The sequence below is a fragment of the Bos grunniens genome, chromosome 7 (genome assembly GCF_055505025.1).
Source record: "Bos grunniens cultivar Pamir isolate PY7600 chromosome 7, Bosgru_T2T1.0, whole genome shotgun sequence".
NCBI classification, from domain to species: Eukaryota; Metazoa; Chordata; class Mammalia; order Artiodactyla; family Bovidae; genus Bos; species Bos grunniens.
Window position 1 is genome coordinate 48,662,167 of NC_141171.1, and position 22,996 is coordinate 48,685,162.

Consider the following 22,996-nt stretch of genomic DNA (forward strand, 5'->3'; position numbering starts at 1 on the left):
CAGGGCAACTAAGCCCCCTGGCCTAGAGACCCGTGCTCTGAAACAAGAGCAGCCACTGCAGTGAGAAGCCTGTGCACCGTTACGAGGAGGAGCCTCCACTCGCAGCAACCCAAGAAAGCCCGTGTAGAACAAAGACCCAGCACAGCCAAAATAAAAAATATACACATTTACTTTGATAATAAAAAATTTTAAATTTTAAAATTTTAAAAATTATCTAAAAATAAAAAATTTACTTTAAAAAATACATATATACATAACAGTCCTACATATATAAATAAAATTTACTCCTGTAGATCCATATTGTCAGCCAGTGTCACTTTCCTTCAGCTTGAATAACTTCCTTTAGTATACCCTGCAAAGCAGTCATGCTGGTGACAAGTTTTATGCTTTTACTTCTCTGAAAATATTGCACTTTCATTTTTGATGGATATTTTTGTTAGATACAGATTCAAGAAGTGATAGGGATTTTTAGTGTTCTTTTACTATTTTAAATGTTATTTCGTTTTCATCTGGTCTCCATTCTTTCTAATAAAGAGCCAGTTTTTTAGTATCATTTTCACTATATATACTGTCTTTTTCCTCACTCTGGCTGCTTTCAAGATTTCTCTTTCTTTGGTTTTTAACACTTTAACTATAATGTGCCTAAAGGCAGCTTTCTTTGTATTTTTCCTGCTTTGGGTTTGCTGAGTTTGCTCTTATCTTTAAGTTGATTTTTCCTCCAATTTTAGGAAATGCTAGGCCCTTATTTCTTCAAATATTTTTTCTGCCTCATTCTCTCTTCCTCTCTCTGAGATTCCAGTTTTATATATATATATATATATATATATATATATATAACTGGATTCCATATATATAACTGGATTCCAGTTATATATATATTAGGCTTTATATTGTCCCACTGTCCCTTGATGCTCTGTTCATTTTTTTCCAATCTTTTTTTTTTTTTCCTGTTTTTCGGACTGGATAACTTTTTATTGACCTAACTGCAGGTTCCGTGGCTCTTTCTTCTGCCATTTCCAATCTTCTCTTAACCCAATCTAATAAACTTTTTATTTCGGACACTACATTTTCTGATGCTAGAGTTTTTATTTTTAAATAGCTTTCATTCCTCTGCTTAGACTCCTCAATCCGTTATTCACTAAGACTTTTTCCTTTAAGTCTTTGAACGTATTTATAATGGTTGCTTTAAAGTGCTTATCTCCTAATTCTACTATCTGGATCATCTCAGAGTGAGGTTTAATTGCTTTGTCTCTTAGCCATAGCTTTTACATTTCTGTTTCCTCTAGTAATTTTTACTGCATAGTGGATACTGTAGAGTTCTCCAGCGGCACTAGTGGTAAAGAACCCGCCTGCCAATGCAGGAGACATAATGAGACGTGGGTTTGATCCCGGAGTTGAGAAGATCCCCTGGAGAAGGGCATGGCAGCCCACTCCAGTATTCTTGCCTGGGGAAATCCCATGGACAGAGGAGCCTGGTGGGCTCTCTCTCCCCCTCTCACATGGCAGAGAGTCGGACATGACTGAAGCAACATAACACAGCACAGCATAGTGGATATTGTGTAGGAGACACTGCAGAGGGAGTAAATTATTTTATCTTTTTAAAAACATATTTATGTTTTTGTTCTGGCAGGCAGTGAATGTGGCTAGACTCAAACTCCAAATTCAGTTTCCCTGCAGTGGGTAGCAGCTAAACGTCTCAGTTTCCTCAACTTTTAAGCTGCTGCTCTTGTTGGGAACCTTGGTGTCTCCCCCATCCACATGAGCTCAGGCATCAATGATTTGGGCAAAGTTTACAATGATGTTCGTGCTCCTCCTCCTCCTCCTGCAGTTCCCTCCTTTCTTAAATATCTTCCCTCGCTTTCCAGCTGTTCTGGAAGCTCTGAACTCCATCCTCCAACTCCTCAACTCAGTAGCAACACAGCTTTCTGCTTGACCTCTGACTACCCATGCTACAGTGACTACCAGGGAACTGCAAGCAAAAAGCCACAGAAAAGTTTTACCAAGTGCAGTTCTTTTCTTTGAAGGGTTGATCCTCTTCTAGTTACTTCTAGCACACCTAAACCAATGGATTTGCTCCTCAAAGAGAGGAGACTTCTTTAGGACTCTGGTCTAAGACTACAACGAGGTCTCGATAAAGGAAAAGGCTCATCCTTGGCCAAACAGGAAAGAAATAGACATATCCTCGGGAAACTCCCAGTTTCCCTGGGTCTCTTTATCCTAGCCTCCTCTGACTCATTGCCTTGCAAACCCTACCAGGGGTGTCCAGGGTCTACACCAGAATTCACTCCCTCCCTAGCAAAGGACGATGGTTATATTCTATTCACACTATCAGTATCTGCTGTTGGATGCCTGATCAGAGACCAGATCCCTAAAGCTGCCCACGGCTATCACTGATCAGTTAGTAACTGCTATTACTCAAAGCAATTTGGGCTTCCCTGGTGGCTCACACAGTAAAGAATCCACCTGCAATGCAGGAGACCTGGTTTGATCCCTGGGTTGGGAAGATCCCCTGGAGCAGGGCATGGCAACCCACTCCAGTATTCTTGCCTAGAAAAGCAATTTACCAATTAAGAAGCATTCCTGACAATCCTACTATGTGTACCTGGGGCCACCACAAGAGGGCATACTAGGCAGGCTTCCAGGCAGTTATTCTCTGCCAACCCCAGAGCTCCTTGACAAACAGGGAAAGCCCCACATGAACGGCCTCCTTCCTCCACCATCAGTTCCCCTGGTCTGTTCTATAGCAATAAAATGCATTATCTCCTCATCTCCTTTTGCTGGGTATGAAGTCTGGTTCAGACCATTAGGAGCCCTATCAGCAAATACACTTATTAAACGTTTCATCATTGTTTTAAGTGTGTTCTCATTTTAGGCAAGGACTCAAGGCATAGAAGGACAAAGAATCACATGATCTACTAAATGTACATTGGCAAGACAACTCTATGCTTACACAACCTCCTGTATATAAGTAGAGACAATCTAGACAACGAAAGAAATCAGTATGATTTCAAATGTATATCTTGACAGGTCCAGGTTCACAAATTTTCCCTAAAGAGTACTGTTTCAGAGTCACAGGTGAATAATTTAAGTGCTGGGAGGATGGCAAGGGCTATGAGTACAGTGACTGACATCCACAAGCAAGTCCAGGCGACCTGTAAGGCCGAGGGTCGTGACGTTTCTAAAACAATATGCTTCCAACTGTTATAAAATGGAATTGGCTCTTGAACAGGCATCTCATAAATGATCTGAACTTACTACTGAATAATACTGCAGGACCTATAAACAGACCAACAGAAATTCAGGCTAGCCCTCCTTCACAGACTTTTTAGAATCAGAATGTAAAGGCAAAGACAAAAGTCAAGTTAGATTTTAAACCGTTTTGAACAAGTAAATTGTGGGAAGGCATGCATACTGTAGAAGACTCGTTTTTACAAAAGGAGTTAACCTTGGGGTTCCTTTAAATTTGCTTTAGATCCCATTGAAAGTCTATTTAAATGATAAGTTCTCTCTCTAAAAAGCATATATCCACACATATACATTACAGATAATTTCAGGGGTTTGGAACACACTCGAAAGTGCCCATGAATGTTCACAGTCATTAGAAGTTCAAGATTCAGGGTTAAGAAACTCAACAGTACATCTCCTTTCCCACCCTGTCACTCCATCTCGGTGAATAAAAACGGAGGTTTTAAGACTAGGAGAGTTACAGTCACTTTCAGCACCTTATTTTCATCACTTTGAACAGGTACAGGGCTGGTACAAGGTAGATGCTCACTAAACACATGTGGTTGAAAATACTGAATCAGCAAACAAGCCTCAAATAAGGAGAACAAAAATAAATAAATGGTGAAACATTAAAAAGTCTTTACCAACTGAAAACTGGAAAGACAGCATTGCTGATATTAATAATAAAAGGTTATTGAAATATCTCACCCACAGGAAAATAGATTTTGGTGTTCTATGGCATGAATGCACACATAACACCGAAAGCAGGAGAGGAACAATGTTGTATTTGCCTCTGCCCCCACGTGGGCCCTGACACACAGCAGGTTTGCCTATAAACCCTTGTTAACAGTTGTCCACAAGCTCCGTTGCAGCACACTTCCTCCCAGGCTTCCCAACACTCTGGCCTCCCTCGCCTTCCAGGGGCTCTCAAAAGGAAGGCACCTGATTTGCCAAGTTCTGCAGTTTCAAGCGTGTCCAGTGAGGAGATACAAGTGAAGCTGTGCAGGGCTGGGGACAGAAACTGCAGAATATATGAAACAGTCAGGAATAGGATTTTTGCAGTGGCAGGAAGTTGAATCCCCTCCTCCCCCGCGAAAGAGGCACTGTGGTGGGGTCTGTGCCACTGGGAGCCAGGAGGGCTGACCAGGGAGCAGCTCCCATCCTGATGGTGGAGTGGGCAGCAAGTCCTGGTCTGAAGAGGAGCAAAATCCACTCCCTTTTCTGGGTCGGCAATCCACTCATTGCAGGAATACCCACAGGACAGCCTCTCCCAGAGCAGAGGGGAGATAGCTGACCAGATGACACTGTGACCAACTGTGTGCCCCCCGACACTGACTTCACCTTTCTGTGCCTCAGATTCCCCAGCTGCCAGTGGGGCCTACGGTTTTGTTTTCCTCATATGGTCGATGGGGACTGCATCGCTTTACAGGGTTGCTGTAACACAGCATCACAAAGTGGGGGGTTTAAAAACAAGAGAAATAATAGAAATCCAAAGTCGAGGTGCTGGCAGGGCTGCACTGCCCCTGAAACCTGCGGGGAGGATCCTTCCTTGCTTCTCCTGGTGGTTGCCAACAGTCCCTGGCACTCCTTAGCTCCCAGGTACGGCGCTTTATCCTCTGCCTCTGTCATCACACAGCTTCTCCCTCGTGTGAGTCTGTCTTCTTATGAGGACACCAGTGGACTGAGTCCACTCTAATCACCTCACCTTAACTTGATTGTGTCTGCAAAGGCCCTTTTCTAAATCAGGGCACTCATAGATACCAGAGTTTGGAACCTCACCACAGCTCTCTGGAGGCCACAATTGGACTGAGGGACTCTCTGAGATGGGGCTGAGTGGGCTCTAGTATAGAACCTGGACACAGGAAGTACTTAGTGAAGGTCGGCAGCTCCAGAGACACTGATCAGCATCATGCAGACTTCAGGCTGGCAGTTCCCAACATCTATTTCACTCCACCTCACTGTCTGCACTCCTTACTGACTCCCTAATTATGACCTTTGCTATAAAACATGGCTCCTCCCCTGAGGCCGCTCCCAGTCCCATCACCTTCATCCCAGATCACATCAAGTTCCTCCACGGAAACCTTTACAGTCAAGGCAGCCCCAGGGACCCAGAGTTCCCCCCTGGCTAAAGGCAGGCACGCAGTGAAGACAATAAGACTCGGCCCCTCCTAGCACCGACTCCTTCCAAGACCTTGAGAAGGGCCTAGCAAATGTGCTCACATGGATACATATTTTGCACAAGATGTGCCAAAGTATAATGTTTTAACCATCAGTTAAGATCCCTGTCTCCTTCCACATCACTGTCACACCCCACCTGGTTCCAGTTACCACCAGAATCCAGCCAAGAAGAACTGGGTGGAAATACATGCAGGGAAAATTCAGTGGTATGGATTGTGTAGTTTGTGGGCACTTCTATGGAAAGGCAAAATTATCACTAGCCATCACAGTATAGGAATGGTTTATAGGAATGACGCCATTCACCCCCTGTCATGGTGACACACAAGAACAGGGTCGGAAGTCACACCCATATAGGAACAGGTCCTACCAGAAGTATGTGAGTGGAGAAGAAACAAGGTCTGAAACTTACAGAGACAGAACCCAGGATGGCACAGTCCTCCAGTAAGAAATCAGATGCATACGACAGAGCTTGTTAAGGTCTATTCAAAATGGAAGCTCTCTCCCAGCAGAAGGGAGCCTGGATAATATGACACACACAATTATGATGCTCAAGTTTAATTCCTCTTTTTCTTGGCGGGAGTCACATGACATCAAATTAATTAGAAGCCCTGTGCTTCAGGGGTACAACATGATGAACAGTGGGCTGAAGAGATCTGCAGGAGAAGTCGTGTGCTTGGCACATCCAATCATCAAAAATAAAAAACAAATTTCACCAGCCATGCCAGAGGAAAGCCTGAATTATCCTTCTAATCTCTCTGTAGAAAATATTACAAAATTAATGTCATAAAAAGAGACAACTAAAGGGCATGCAAAAAAAAACATGCAGGGAAAATTTATTATAGAGGCGTGTCAGGCAGTTAACTGACAATATAAATCTGCTATTTTCTGGGCTAGGTCATCTAGGCTTTCTAGAATTTGTAAATTTGTGATGATTTATTTTCTCAGCCTAAACAACAAATCATTTTATTCTTAAATTTGTACATATATATAATTCTGTGCTATTTTTCCTAAAGAGGACCCCCCATATAAATGTCAGACCCCACAAAACCTGGATCTGCCCCAGGCTGCCACTACTGTGGATCTCTGCATTTTGTTTCTCTTTGGAAAATCCAGTGGTCTCAGAACGCACTGTGCACACACAGATCCTCGAGCAGGACCACTCAGGGGTCAAAACAGACCCCCTGCTTGTATCCAACTCTATCGCTCAGTGGATGTTTACCCAACTGCTTTGATAAGCAAGACTCATTTTTTTTTTTTTTTTTTGCTATAAGATGGGGATAGTATATATGGCAATTTATACATTCAGACCCAAGTGTGTGTGTGTGTATTTGCTGCTTTTCCAAAGCAGTGCACTAGCCATGAGACATAAAATCACAAGCAATCACAGACACAAAGGTGTGGTCCTTATCATGAGGCACAGAGAAAGGAGGGACGCAGGCGTTTGTTAATGTCCATCTGCTTAACCCCTGCCCCTGAAATCTTTCCCTAACAACCCCAAGCATACATACACACCAGACACATCAGTACAATTTTAATATGCATCTGTTTTTTTTTTTATTTCTCCAAGAGCTTCTCACACTCCAGGCAGGAGGAAACATGAACAGCTCACTGGACAGCTAAGCCTCTCAGCCAGCACATGCCCCACCACACGATCCTGAGTTGATTCTACTTTGCAGTGTGTTTCCTCTGCTGGGGCCTCTTTTTCCACCATCACAGAGTTTGTGTTCAATTTTTATTCCTTGTGGGTGACACCCATAATGGTTGGGGAAAGATATGTAGCAAAGGAAGAGTCTGGCATATGGCACTAAAATGCAATGCTGCCGGAGGAAAGCGACAAAAAACAAGGAGCGAAGAGGAGCAGACCCTTCAGGACTGGACACTAAGGGAGGCGTCATAACAGCCACTGCAGCCTGGGCGGACCAGCCCACAGCTGCCAGGAATGGGGAGCGGAGTAAGAGCAGATGGGCACCTGGCACGACCCTGGGGAGCCTGACCTGAGGGGTGACGGCAGGCGGCTGAAGCCTAGAACACAGCGCCACAGGCCTTGCGTACGGCGGCCTTGCCTAGTGCTGACTCAGTGATCACGTTCTTCTCCAGGAACACATCCTGCACTAGGCAAGGTCTGCATTTACGTAATGATAGAATGAGATCAGTGTTAAGAAGAAATGGAATGCTGTTCTACGAGCCACGAAGATTAAAATGATAATATACGTAAAGTGCTGAGCACAGTGCCTGGTGGTTAGTAAATGCTCAACAAAGCATCAGCTGTTAGCAATTCTTATTACGCCCCCTGCTCAACTTTGCTACTGAGCAGGGTAATGGCCTAGAGTTCTTCGTATTCCCAGCTGGACTTCTGCCAGTGCGGGGCATACAAAAGTGCTAAAAAGACAGCACTCGATTGACTCTACCAAGTTTTTTCAGACTCATAAAAAAAGCCTTTGGACCAAGTTGCCCAATTCCCATCCATGCCAGTCACTGGCCCGTTTGATCTCAGAACAATTCCTTGCTCTTCCTCTGCTCTGTATCCCGGGCAGACATTCCTCCACTCCTCTGACCTCTATTGCAGCAAGGCTATTTGTCCAACGAGAGGTACAGGTGGGATGCTGGAGGGCAGGGAATGGGAGAAGCTGAGGTGTTTCCCCCCATCTTCCCCTGCTCCCAGTGACATCACAACAGTCACTCTGTCTCTGCCACGACCCAACCTGCTGTGGTCCCAGCTCAGGCAGGGCCACCCTCGCCACGGTCCTGGCTGCTGACCTCTGGCTCTGCCACCTCCTCCCACGTGTCTCCTAGCCCAGGAGTGGAACAACTTTCTGCTCTTCTCAACGCTTTCAGCTCCCATGTAATCAACATTCTATATTTGGTTTTCTCCACTGAGAATACCATATGTGATTCCTTTTTTCCTATCTGGACCCTGACTGATACACCATCTTCAGAAGAATCCATTACACATCCATTCAAGGGAGCACTCAGCAGAAACAATGATACATATACCTGAATGTATAGACATATAAAGATGACTTAGTGACTCTAAGGTTAAGAGAAAAAGAAGATGATTATGAAATAGTATTATACTTTGGGAAAAACAGTGAGAGGCAAGTTCACTTAATCACTGGAAAAATGCATTTAAAAAACCTAAATATACGTGAAATTTTGATTACGGTTATCTCCAGGTGGTGAGATGATGGTTTTTTAACTTCCTTGTATTTCTCTGGCGAGTCCGATTCTTTTGTAATAAGTAGGAATTACTTTTCTATTGGAACGCCAAAAGGTGGGGGGTGCAATTCTATTGTGGGGGAAAAATATCACCTAAAAGGAGACTGATCTTCAGGGAGAAGTGAAGGATCATCTATCCCACTGCCATCTGTCTGTCTTCTGGGCCTCAGTCAGACTCCTCATGGAGATGGCTTTCCAACCATGTTCCTGGCAGGAGGAGGGGAAGCAAGGAACCCACAGGAGGATGGTGTGAGCCATGAGAAAGGGTGGCAGAGAGTTATCAGAATTCCTCCTCAGATAACAGGGACCATGTACCCACTCTGTGGTCTTCTCCTGGTGGCCCCAGACTTGTCTTGAGGACTCTGACCTCATCAGCCACTTCTCCTCCAGCTCCCTCCAACAAAACAAATCAGATAGCTCCTTCTCCAGAAGCCTTCCCCACCCTTCTCAGCCAATGCTATTACTTTTCCCAAGTATACTTGCTCCCTTTATTCCTGGCACAAGCAAAAGACACACCATACGTGTTTGCTAAATACACTGATCTTCTCCTTGTGTTGACCATGTTATGGCATGATTCCCACGAACCGTAATTATCTGTTCATAAGAAGCTCCAGTGTTAGTCGCTCAGTCGTGTCCAACTCTTTGAGACTCCATGGACTGTAGCCTACAGGCTCCTCTGACCATTGGATTCTCCAGGTAAGAATACTGGAGTGGGTTGCCATTCCCTTCTGAGTCCAAATCCTGGTTCTGCCACTTCAAATATGTGTGTCCTCAAGACAGTTATCACAAAGGATTATCACACAGATTGAATAAGAAAACTCAGGTAAAGCACATGGTGTTAAAGCTGTCCCACAGTAGGGAGTCGGACACTGGGCTCCCCTACCATTCGCAGGTCCAGCTGTCACTAATGGGGCCAACACAGTGCAGGCACTCTGCAAACAGCTGTTATTCAATGTCCCCTGTACACAGAGAAGTCGTTCATCTTGTCATCAAGGAACCCTCATATGAAAATGCCTGCCTCTTGGCACAATAACCCCAGAGGCACAAAAACCTAACTGGATACAGGGCCCTTGGTTCAAATTCAGGCTGTGTGCCACTTGTAGCCGTGTGCCTCAAGCAAGTGACTGACCCTCTCTGTGTCACTTCTCTACAGGGAGATAATACTAACTTCCTTAAAACAATTCTTATAAGGATTAAAGAAGAAAATGTTTACCAAGTGCTTCATAGCTCCTAGCACAAGAGGGGTCTACAAATATTAGCCTCCATCCCTTCCATTTAAGTGGCTGACACTAAGTCTTTTTTTTTTTTTTCAACTCATGAAAAAAGCCAACCTCGCTGCAATTATAAATACCACGGCGTAATTTTTTAACGGCACCCAGGTGGAATCACACCAGTGTCATTTTCACTTAAGAATTTTATATTGTCGACTGATTTATTAACTATAAGAAGCAATTCCCCAGGGGAGACTACAGTTGAAATAATTGTTTTGAAGAAAATAGGGTGGATCAACACACGGGAATCATTAATCATCAAAACAGTAACATACATTTGATGAGGTGGCCTCCTCCGTGGAGCTTTCTTCCTGTGATAAAAGAAGAATTTGCACAAAATATCTACTGTAAAGCTCTGTCATGCAACAATTCATCAGCATCTCCCCCAGCCCTACCCTGCTCCACTCCATGGCAGGGGAATCCATGCCTGGGAATGACAGAGCCAGTGGAGGAGGAGCCCCCATCATGAATCACTGCAAAGCAGCAAGAGTTTAATGGGTTTATTAACGAATTAATAATTTAACAAACATTACTGGCTATTTTCTACTGAATAATGTCCATGAAATACTGCAAAAGCAACCAGGAAATGAGAGGCTATGAGGCTGAACATGAGAAAGGGCTGCCTCCCCCAGATGCAGGTAAGACATGGTGTTAAAATCAATTTGGCACTTATTAGTACAAGGGACCGCAAGGAGATCCAACCAGTCAGTCCTAAAGGAAATCAACTCTGAATATTCATTAAAAGGACTGATGCTGAAGCTCCAATACTTTGGCCACCTGATGTGAAGAGTTGACTCAATGGAAACGACCCTGATGCTGGGAAAGACAGAGGGCAGGAGGAGAAGGGGACGACAGAGGACGAGATGGTTGGATGGCACCACCAACTCAATGGACACGAGTTTGAGCACACTCCAGGTTATAGTGAAGGACAGAGGAGCCTGGCTCACTGCCATCCATGGGTCTCAAAGAATCAGATGAGACTTAGTAACTGAACAACAGAAGATAACAGAAGGACCACTCTGTTCCCAGAGGCATTCCTTGAGAGGACAGGCCTCGGGGCAAGCCCCCTGCTCATTCAAGAACAAATCTCCTACAGGCTGGTCCAGAAACTTCTGCTGTTTTCCTTTTAAACAGCATATGTTTCAAAGTGGATACTAATCTCTCAGGCCATAACAGAGCTTCTGGTGTTGGTTTAACAAACATAACGAATCCAAAGGCACAAATTCAAGGTCATTTCTTTTTCCCACTTGCTGCAGAACATCACGGTTTTACCGTAATCAGAAGTAAAACCCTGATTTCAGAAAATGATGGCTGACTCTTTTCTATGCACTTACTATGTATTAGACACTGCCTTAGATTATTTGGGCTTCCCTGGTGGCTCCAATGGTAAAGAATCTGCCTGCATTGTGAGAGACCCAGGATCAATCTCAGGGTCGGGAAGATCCCCTAGAGAAGGAAATGGCTACCTATCCCAGAATTCTTGCCTGGAGAAGTCCATGGACAGAGGAGCCTGGTGGGCTACAGTCCACAGGGTCCGAAAGAGTCAGACACGACTGCGTGACTAACACTTGGATTATTTGGGGAGGGGTTGGAAAAAGAAGATAGGCCAAATCGATGTCTATTCCTGAGCTCCATGCTAATGACTGGCTTTTGATCCTATCTATTAAAAGCACCTGGAAAATATTAAATAATATGAATGTCTTAGATTCTTCAGAGACATTCTCATTTGATAATTTCAACAAGCCTGTAGAACAGATGAGGTTACTCCCCCTTTGCTGACACTCAGCTTTTTCATCGGTAAATATAAGTCATTTGTCCAACAAACTTTTAAGTTCCAAGTATCAACTCCCTTCTTTTCTCAAGCCTAATCTTTATAGACACACTATTTTTATTGCTTTTTTTTCCCTCTTATTTGAGAACTATCACATGTATACTAAAAAAAAACCAACATACAGAAATAAAAAACAACCATCACCTGCAAAGTGAACTCTGGGAAAAGCCACCATTCATATCTGAGGCCTGATGTGACAGAAACATCGGTTTCCATCTACACTTTTTTTACATTACAAGAAAATAAGATAATTCTGTACCTACTCTTTTGTAGCCTGCTTTTTATACTTACTAAAGCATGAACTTTTCCCCATGTCATTAAGGATTATACTGCATCATCTGAGCAGTTATGTAGGATCCCAGGGTATGTGTGCGCCCTCATTTACCAGCTCATCTGAATTAATTAGGTGTTACTGTCTGACAAAGGTTAGTCTTCCATTTCTATCCAAGCTGGAAGAAGCAGGTACTCAGGTATTTGGAAGTGTGGAAACTGTTTCATCACTTGTCATGTCGCTGCATTAATATGTCATTTCTTTAGGGTACTTCCTTTTCAAAGGGATTGGAGACACATCTCTTTGCAAAAACTGCCTGGAAACCCCCTCAGATGTGGCTCCATATTCAAACTCAGCTCCCTTAAATCGCCAAGAGCAAGACAGCACTGAGAGTGTTCCCACCTCCAGGCTCAGGACGGCCTTCTGCCAGAGTTGAGAGGTGATGAGAAAAGGAACACTGCAGGTTCCAGACACCAGGTTTGGCCTCAGCTCTGCCCTGACCTGGCTCGTGACCTCAGAGAATCACAGATCCCCGCAGTTTCATCCAAGAAGCACTCAAATGAGAGTAGCATCCTTCAAGCAATGAGTCTTTCCTCCAGGAGGCTTTGAGAATAAAGCAGAAAATTGCTGACTGCCTTGGGAAAACCAAGGCATCAACATTCAGGGCCCTTTGTCACCATACCAGTGAGGAAGGTGCAAGGTTTATTGTTGTTATTATTTTTCCTAATCCAAATTCAGAAACTAAGTTGTAATGTAGATCACGCCAAGAAGCGCCAGCACAGGAGCCCACAGCTACCGGGAGCCTAGGGTGGTTTGGGTTGGGAAGTTGAACCCGTCAAGAAGCAGTGAGTCCCCTGGTCTGGCAGCCAGGAGGCAACACAGAGGTCCACTGGGGCTCCAGTCTTGAGGATCTGAGAACAAACACTTTCTTAGCTCCAAACTCCCACCCCATGCTCTCTTTCACCATCCCCATCTGATAAATATTCCACCAACAGAAGGTCCCGCTGTGGTAGAAGAACCTCACTGCGGAGCAAATACTCTGCAAAGGAAATGCCCACTTATGAGACGATGGGTACAACTGGAGCCACGCACACAATGGTGACTCCTGGGCCGGGCCAGGCCTGTGTTTCCACCATCAGCTGGCTTAAGTTCCAATCCTGAGAACCTGTGTGAATGTCCTCCCCTGAAGCATCCTGGATTAGAGAGAGGCTGGACCAGCAGGGGAACATGGTCCAGCTACGTGGGGTCACAGAGGGCAGGGCCTAGGTGTTAGTCGCTCAGTCGTGCCCGACTCTTTGTGACCCCAAGGATTGTAGTCCATTAGGCTCCTCAGTCCATGGGATTCTCCAGGCAAGAATACGGGAGTGGGTAGCCATTTCCTTCTCCAGGGAATCTTCCCTACTTAGGGATCGAACCTGGGACTCCCGCACTGCAGGCAGATTCTTTACCATCTGAGCCACTTGGGAAGCCCTAGGGGGCCTAGGAATCCTGAACCAAAATGTGTCCCTTCCATCTGCTCCCCAAAGCACCTAAACTCCCCACCATTAGAGTCTCTGCTAAGAACCCAGTGGGAATGTGTGAGTTTTACTAAGTATAAAACATTATGCTTTGTTGAAATTGAAGAGGTAACACATCAACCAGTCCCTAATAAACAAGTCCACTCAGCGCATTGCAAGACACTCCCTCCTCCAGCTGGAAGCAGGGATGAGGTGTGGCCATACCCAAGAGGCAGGCTTTGCCGGAGGATGAGGCAGGAGAGAGAAAGGGCAGAGCCCAGCCTCGCATCTCGCTGCAGACGGTGCTTCGCCTGCTGCAAGCACTGGTTCCAGAATAATTGGAGAGAAGGCTGGGTGTCTGGGCCACCCAACCAATGCGATGGTCACCAATGGCCCCAGCTCCAACCCCTCAAAAGGAACCTGACTCCATTCCTTCCTCTGAACTCCCAGAACAAACTGCCACCCTGCATACATACTAAGGCTCTGGGAAAGAAGGGTTCGAGTCTTCCAAGCTGTAGTCCACTCCTTGGCAGCAGCCCACTCTGCCCTACTGGCTGCCCCCACAGGTGCCTCAGTTCCCTGCACTGAGGGGCTATGTTTGGGCAAGACAGGGAAAGGAACGGTTCTCCTTGCTCTCTTGAGTTGTTTACTGCAAGACTCAGCCGGGGGAGATGTGGGGGTGGAGGGAGAAAGACACCCACCACCACTTGGAAATGCTTCCCATGGAAGGGAGCAGCAAGAGAACGACAGAAGCACCTCACCGGAGATGCAGAGCTGGCTGCCTATCCTTTCAGATGGATCCTGCCCCCCCACCCCCCAACTGCAGACACCCAGCCTCTCTCTCAGTGGGGACTCCTGGTCCCCGCATCTTCTCAGTTTGGTCTGGCTTCAGGCTCGGAGCCCTACCCCTCAGGCTTCCCCACCCTGGGGCTTGATTCTTTTGATCCTAAGCCTACCATCAGGAGGCCTGGAAGGGCCTCTCTGCTCCTAACAAGCAGCACCCACCTCATTCCCCTACTGGGCTTACTTCACTTAGCGAGGGACCCCCTCCCATCACTGCTCACTGGTAAATAAAGGAAGCATCATTCCCTCATATAACACTGGGAAATTCCTAACTTCCCCGGTTCAAAGAGCTCCAAAATCTAGCCTCACCAACACTCCCATCTTTGCACTAGAGTAACCCCAACCAGCTTCTCTGGGCTTGATTGAAAACTGACATGTGATACACCAGGAAGAAGACAGAACCTTCCATGGGACAAAGCTGTGTTCGTATCCCAGCTTGGCCCCTCACAACCTTTCTGAGCCTCACTGTAAAGCTGCTTTGGGGATTTTAAAAAATTCATTAGGAATACCACACAAAAGGTACAGAGAACACACCCCATTCTCTATGAAAGAGAGTTAGCATTTAAATTTGTCACATGTCCATTGTTTCTCCCCAGGTGGAATCCTTGGCTATTGATTTATACCCTGACTTTACTTAAAAGCCTTTGATTATTTATTTTTTAGGCTTCCCTTGTAGCTCAGTTGGTAAGAATCCACCTGCAATGCAGGAGATCCCCGATTCAATTCCTGGATCAGGAAGATCTGCTGGAGATGGGATAGGCTACCCACTCCAATAGTCTTGGGCTTCCTTTGTGGTTCAGCTGGATAAGAATCCACCTGCAATGTGGGAGACCTGAGTTTGATCCCTGGACTGGGAAGATCCCCTGGAGAAGGGAAAGGCTACCCATTCCAGTCTTCTGGCCTGGAGAATTCCATGGACTGTATAGTCCCTGAGGTCACAAAGAGTCGGACACGACTAAGCCACTTTCACTTTATTTAAAAATACATACAGATCCTGTCACAGTTAATGTTTTCCCTCTTTACTCCCCTAACCCCATCTCCTCCTGAGCACAGCACCAAGCAGGCACTCCACAAACAAGGCTCCCAGGAGAACCCCAGCCTGTCTCACACTTGAAATAGCCTGAGTGAGGTCAGCATCTCTGAAAGTCATCTGTCCATCCACATGCACTGGCCTGGTCTCAACACCCAGCAAAGATGAGTTGCCTTCAGGAACATTTGGGTATGTTGCTGTCAGGCACCAAACCCAACCACACAAGAAATCCTGAAGCTTCTCTCAAATCAGATCCCTCCTCTGTCTGCTCACCCCTGGCAACTGCATCAGGCCCAACTCCCCCCTGCAAGAGCTCAGCAATGACCGTCCACAGCTCTGAGAGAAGCAAAGACTCTCAGAAGCTGGATCTGGAACTAGGCCCATGAACAGTTGAATCGTCTCAACTAAAAATCCATCTGTCTCCACTAGGAGGCCTTCCAGGATGCTCCCAGACAGAATTCTATGTCAGTCCTCAGGGGCCCTGCCCAGTTCAGTTTCCACAGGACAGTAATTCCCTCTTCACTCCAGAGGCCAACCCCCTGAAGCTGTGAGCTGTGATTTGTCTTCAACTCTACACCAAGTGAGGTTTCAGTACATCGTAGCTAGTCAACGAACTCTTACTGAGTGATCTTAGCCTGTGACGCTGACACTGCTTTTCCCCTGCATTTTGTACATACGAAATCAGAAGTTGGGAGGGGCTTAGCCCTTCCTGGGGTCCCTCTGCTCTACACCAGAGGAAAAGAAGTCCTCCACACCAGGACACCTGCCACCAGAGCACACAGGGTGGCCCCCCTGCTGTCGCCTTGAAGGCTTGAGACTCCCAGAACACACCCATGAGATCAGTTTATCTCCTTTTGATTATTTGCCACCTCCTTCTAGACAGTAAACTCCCGAAGACCAGGCACCAGTCTGCCTCCTCTCACTGCATCCAGAACTAGCATCGAGGCGAGGCTAGGTTTCCATAAAAATTTGCTGCCAGAGGGCAATGGCTTGCCCTTCCCTTAGTGCCTGTCAGACTTTACGGGGTCTTTAGATCTCCGGGGGAGCTGCTTAAAATGCAGATTTTGATTCAGTAGGGCTGGAGCCTAGAATCAGTCTGTATTTCTAATAAGCCCCCTGGGTTATGTGGAGGCGGCTGGAAAGCAGGGCACGCTCTGAGAGGTGAGACTGGAGTCGCTGGGGGCCCAGCAAGCTTGACCTAATCCTCTTCTTTTCAAAAAAAACAACCTGTTTTTCATGCCTAAGCACTTAGAGTTGTCCCTTCTCTCAGCTATGTCATGAGAACATCTCCTGATGCTTGGTATTAAGATTCCAAAAAATCAGACAGTGAAGCTTCAGCCCTGCAAAGCCAGGAGCCCCCAGGCTTACTCCCCTCTCTGCGGACTCCCAGTCGCAGCCAGGACCCAGGGTTCACACCGCTCACCCCTAACAACCTGGCCACAGCCACAGAGGCACGAATAGCTGCCGCTGCTTTCAAATTCCTGGAGTTCAGAACTGTACACGCTGAGCCCCATTCTAAAGACTTTTTTCCCTGCAGGCTTCATCTCTAGCTCCTCTGCCCTCTGCATATTTCATTCATGCTCCAGACGGAGTCTTAAATTGCAGGAAACCAGAACTCCGCAGATCAATTAGCTGAACTCACCACATGTCGTTTTTCTCATTTCACTATTAGAATAACACGGTTTCTGGGCTGAGTGTGGGCCTGCTGTGTCCCACTAGAGAGCAAACCCACCTGCCTTTGGAGAAGATCCATGAAAGGGCCAGAGCCCCTGCAGTGCCTTGTCACAGAAGACGGGGGACACTCTGCATCCTTCTGAGGATTATGTTTTTTTCCACACTGATAAGGGCTTTGAATGGTCACTGAGTTGGGCAGAACAAGCAGCCCACCTGTCTTCTGAGGGCTCTGGGCACAACACACCTGCTCCTCCCTGGGCTGTGTGGCTGAGGCAGAGGGGCAGCTCTGCCAGCAGAGTTGAATACTGAGCTCCTACAGACAGTCCCACTCACCAATCTATACCTCTTGTCTCCTCTCCAGCTTCCACGACAGCCAGATAAATTTTTAGGCTTTGTTAAAAAAAAAAAAAGTTAAAATCAAAGCAGAAAGGGCCTCTATTACTGGTCCTACAGTGAAATTGCTAGAATCCAGTACCTCCTCCTCCCTCCCATCTCATGGCCACAAAATGAGGGCAGAGAGAACTCATGGTCTCCAACCTTCAGGGACTCCAAGGATTCATCGCTGACTTATAGGGCTACTGCTCCTATGCAGTGCAGAATCCTAGGGACAACATGGCTTTCAGCTCATCAGGAATGAGTAAGTTTCAAAAATGAATGGAGGGCGATTTATGAAAGTCAGGTGGGACTGTTTACAAAATTAAAGCGTTTACTGGTGTGACTGAACAAAAAGCAACCAGTTCAAACTGTCTTTATCCAAAGAGCAACTTCAAAACATCCTGTTTCATTCAGGAAGTGAAGGTTTGGTTCAGCACGTACCATATCTTTATCTAGCAAACCAACCTGATGAGTCAGTGGGCTGGGAAAAAGTGTGACACCCACAAAGATAAAACATTACTACAAAGGGCACCTCCTTCCAGCAGTGTGATGCATTTATGACAAAAGAGGTAATTGACCAACCATGATCCGCAAATGAAACCGAGTTACAATAGGCATATTTTCTCTTTTTTTACTCCATCAAATGAAGCCAGCTTCCAAGATCTGTACAGTAGCATATTTTCTCTTTTTTTACTCCATCAAATGAAGCCAGCTTCCAAGATCTGTACAGTATAATTTCCTACCCCATCCCACCCAGCAATTTATATTTTTCTTTCTCTTGGCAGACACTTTATTTTTGAGTTGTACACAGTTCTGTTTTGATAGCTCACCAGAACTGAGGGTAACAAATACTTCTAATTTGATTATTTGAAGAGTCTCATTAATTTTTCAAGCCACACAACACACACAGGCACAAACGTATTCGCCAGACATTCGCAACCAGTGAAGGTTAATAGGCACTTAATGTAACTGCAGACGTTACAAGCAATCTTCCTGTCCCACTGCATTTTCAAAGACCACATAAATATGTAATCTATTCCTCTCTTTTTCTATCATAACATTCCACTGGGGCAATCCTGATGAGCTGTCCCCTTGCTGCCTCCCCAGTAAAGTGATGCATGGTACCTGATGGATAGATATGGGTTTGAGTGAGGAGGATTTCTGCAGCCATCCATAAACCTAGCTCATTTAAATTGCGAGCTGTCGACTACCTGAGAAGAAAGAAAGAGCTGTCTTTAAATTATATTTTTTAAAAATTTATCACTCTATTGTCTAGAATGCAAGCAGAATTCTTATTTCCAGGCAGCAGGAGTAAAGGACCACCTGATCATCATGACACTCATTTCTCTCCCCAAGGAACTGCTCTCAGTGTCTTGAGAAGAGGGAAGAGGGCTCAAGGTGATTCTCCCTATAACTAGGTTTCTTCTGAGTGATGAACCAGATAATTGTTTAGATGGTCAAGTGGACCTGAAGTGGGAAAAGAAACAGATTCAGGATGTCACTAAGAAAAGCTCCCCCTGACAAAAAGGGAAATTAAAGAGGAAACAAGCATTGCCCATTGGTGAATCTTCCCTCTGTCATAAGTAGGGCTCACAGGGGGAAAGCTAGGACTCAGAAAACAAGAGCATTCATGGGAAATTACAGAGCAGGCTTGTTTTGGATATTTCGCCTGATTGTGACAGAATTTCTTCCTAACCCCAAGGCATGCCACCCAGGGCAGAGACACCAGTGATGTGGATGTGCTGACTGATTCACCTGCTTCTCTGCAGGAAATAAAACTTCATTCACTTACACACTTGCTCAGTCACAAAGGAGGGCTCATGAACACCATTTTACCTAGGGCACGCAAGTCACATTTCTGCCCCTAAGACTTGCCAACAGACACAGTCGTAGGCTAAGAAACATTAATAAGTCACTTTCTCCACCTCAGCAGTTCAAATATGTTGAATCTCTGCCTCAGAGAAAAGACGAGGTGCACACAAATTCCAAGGTTGTATATCATGAAGGTTATGGAGCCTGTTTGAGACATCATGAAACCACCCAGCTGAATTTTAAGCTGCCTCTCCCTGGAGACCTGAGAACTCATGATTTCCCAGATAAACTACATTTGGAGGAAAACCTCTGTGAGCAAAAACCCAGAGAGAGTTCAATGATTCAGCTCTCCTTTGGCCTTTAATTGATTTGCAAGCAATACTCCGTGCCTAGTGCTGGATGAAATACCTATTAATTTAAAGCCATTTATTACCACTTTCTTTCATCCAACACATTTTCCGATATGTTTATTGCTCATTATAAGTAATAGATTGACATCCCTTGAAGAGAAAGTCTTTTTAATACTTATAAAATGGTTTCTTGGAAGACATCAATTATAAAACTAGCTATGACACCAGTTGAGTAATGCAGCATTACAATTTCAGCAAATGTCATAAAACAATACTTTGTGTTCAAGTGACATCAGCAAGATGGCAAAACAGAAAGTCCCAGGCTTCATTCCCCAGCAGAAAATCCAACTTAAGAACAATATATGGTCCAAAAAGCCTTTATAATAACTCCATGAATCAATCAGAAAGTTATAGTACCCTTGGCAAGCTCAAGGCCCAAAACAAATGCCTTAAACGAGGTGGTAAAATTAATTTCATTGCAACCATGTCAGTCCCTCCCTCAACTTGGCACTACTCACCAATGGGAGGAAAATCCCTACTTGCAGCTTTTCCCTTGGAAGGGAGAGACAACAGTGGAACATCCATCAGTGCTCTGACTTTTCAGGGGGCTGCCCATGGAAGTGGTTTCTGTCTCACCAGATGCAGAGCACTGATGAGGAACCAGAATACCCTTGGATGCCTGGGGGCAGCAGAGAACAAAAAAGAGTTCAGCAGCTGTGGCAACACCAGAGAACCTGTAATACTGCAGAAAGAAACTGGCACAGCTCTCTGCATCTAGGAGAAGGTGCCCAGCCTGTGGCTTCTCCCTGCATCAAACATTCTAGCTTTGTGGAGGGCTGCCTGAGGAACTGGTTTATGTCTCAGGTGACTCAGAGCACTGACAGATGGCAAACTTTGAGTACTTGGGGGCCACAGAGAACAAACCAGAACTCAGTGACTTTTAGCAGTGCCAAAGAATCTGCAGTGCCATGGACAGACACCAGAGGGATCAAGAGACAAGAAAGTCCTGAAAAAGAAACAGGCAAACCTCTATCACTGGAAAAACACATGTACAAGCCCAGAGATTACACATTTCCAAAAAAGTTTTGAGAGGCTCCCCAAATCTCTAGCCTGGCTGACTGATGAAGTTCTTTCCCTGTATGATGCAAATCTGTAAAGGTTGAAAGAAATGACTTTCTTTTCCAAATGCACACATCCCAACACATAGCTACAAGTCACATGAAGAAACAAGGAAACATGGCCCAATCAAAGGACGAAAATAAATCTCCAGAAACCAAGCCTCAAATAACAGAGATATATGAATTTGAATTACCTAAAAAAGAATTCAATATAACCATCATAAAGAACAGTATATGGTCCAAAAAACCTTTATAATAACTCCATAAATCAATCAGAAACTTGTAGTACCCTTGGCAAGCTCAAAGACCAAAACAAATGCATTAAACGAGGTAATAAAATTCATTTCATTGCAACCATGTCAGCCATTTTTAACAAGCTCAGGAAAATGATTCATGAACAAAATGAGATTATCAACAAGAGACAGATAATTGTAAGAAAAGCCAAGTCAAAAATCTGGAGGTGAACGACCAAATAAATGAACTGAAAAGTTCAACAATAGATTTGATCAAGCAAAAGAAAACTCCAGGAACTTAAAGAGATGTCATTTGAAATTACCCAGTTAGAGGAACAAGTTAAAAAAGAAATTAGAAAGAGTAAAGAAAGGCTGAAGGAGTGATGGGATACCTAGAAGAAAATTAATAAACACACTGTAGGATTCCCAAAAGAGAAAAAGCAGAAAGCATTATTTGAAGAAATAGCAGCTGCATATTCAAAAGCAGAGACATTACTTTGCCAACAAAGGTCCGTCTATTCAAGGCTATGGTTTTTCCTGTGGTCATGTATGGATGTGAGAGTTGGACTGTGAAGAAAGCTGAGTGTCAAAGAATTGATGCTTTTGAACTGTGGTGTTGGAGAAGACTCTTGAGAGTCCCTTGGACTGCAAGGAGATCCAACCAGTCCATTCTGAAGGAGATCAGTCCTGGGTGTTCATTGGAAGGACTGATGCTGAGGCTGAAACTCCAATACTTTGGCCACCTCATGCAAAGAGTTGACTCATTGGAAAAGACCCTGATGCTGGGAGGGATTGGGGGCAGGAGGAGAAGGGGACGACAGAGGATGAGATGGCTGGATGGCATAACCAACTCAATGCACATGAGTTTGGGTGAACTCCAGGAATTGATGATAGATAGGGAGGCCTGGCGTGCTGCAATTCATGGGGTCGCAAAGAGTCGGACACGACTAAGCGACTGAACTGAACTGATGGACTTCAGATTCAAGAAGTCCATAGATCCCAGAAAGATGTATTCAAAGGAATCCACAATGAGATATATTATAATAAAATTGTCAAAAAGTAAAATTAAAAAAAAAAAAGCTTGAAAGTGTCAAGAAAAAAGTGACTCAAGAGGGACAAAGGAACTCCTCAGAGACTATCAGTAGATTTATCAATAGAAATCTTACAGGGAAGAAGGAAGTTGGATGACATATTTCATAAGCTGGAGGAATAAAACTGCCAACCAAAAATATCATATCAAGCAAAACTGTCCTTCAAAAAATGAAGGAGAAATAAAGACTTTCTGAGACAAAAGCTTAATAGAGTTTATCACCACTAGACCTGTGCAACAACAAATGCTAAAGGGAGTCCTTTGAGTTGAAATGAAAGGATGCTATATAGCAAGAAGAAAGTATATCAAAGTATAAAGCTCATCAGCAAGAGTAAATATATACAGAAATATAGAATATTATAATATGTAATGGTGCTGCATAAATCATCTTTAATTCTGGTAAAGCAATTAAAAGACAAAAGAACAAAAAGGACTAAAATTAGTGGATGAAAAAAATAAAAAGATATAATTTGTAATATCAATAATACAAAATGCATGGGGGGAGAAGTAAAAGGGTAGTTTTTATATGTAATTGAAGATATTAGCTCAAAACATATTGTTACAACTATGTTTTATTTAAGTCTCATGATAATCAGAGATTATCTGAGAAGGGAATCAAAGACTATCACTACCAATTTAAAAAAAACACAAAAAAAAACAGGATACAGCGAGGGGAAAACAGGGAAATAAGGATGAAAAAGTTATAAGAAAGAAATAAAACAATTTTTAAGTGACAATATTAAGCCCTACACTCTGAGTAATTACTCACTGATCAAAAGAGTCTCTAAATGGATTTTTTTTTAAATCCAACTGCATGCTGTCTCAGAGAAGGTAATGGCACCCCACTCCAGTACTCTTGCCTGGAGAATCCCATGGACAGAGGAAGCTGGTGGGCTGAAGTCCATGGGGTTGCAAAGAGTCCAACACAACTGAGCGACTTCACTTTCACTTTTTACTTTCATGCATTGGAGAAGGAAATGGCA

At 44.6% G+C, this 22,996-nt stretch overlaps 1 protein-coding gene across 3 annotated transcripts in view; it reads right to left on the minus strand.

Moving 5' to 3' along the window:
* Nucleotides 1-22,996, minus strand: part of SPOCK1 (SPARC (osteonectin), cwcv and kazal like domains proteoglycan 1) — a 583,470-nt gene that overhangs the window by 380,296 nt on the left and 180,178 nt on the right. Inside the window, exon 3 of one of the 3 annotated variants that reach the window (XM_086411694.1) lies at nt 10,166-10,201. The exons of 1 other annotated variant lie outside the window; for it this stretch is intronic. In XM_086411694.1, the coding sequence (XP_086267820.1) occupies nt 10,166-10,201 (36 nt within the window). Of the gene's footprint in view, nt 1-10,165; nt 10,202-20,090; nt 20,247-22,996 lie in introns of those variants that run through there. One more of the 3 variants, XM_086411696.1, reaches the window with a different exon arrangement.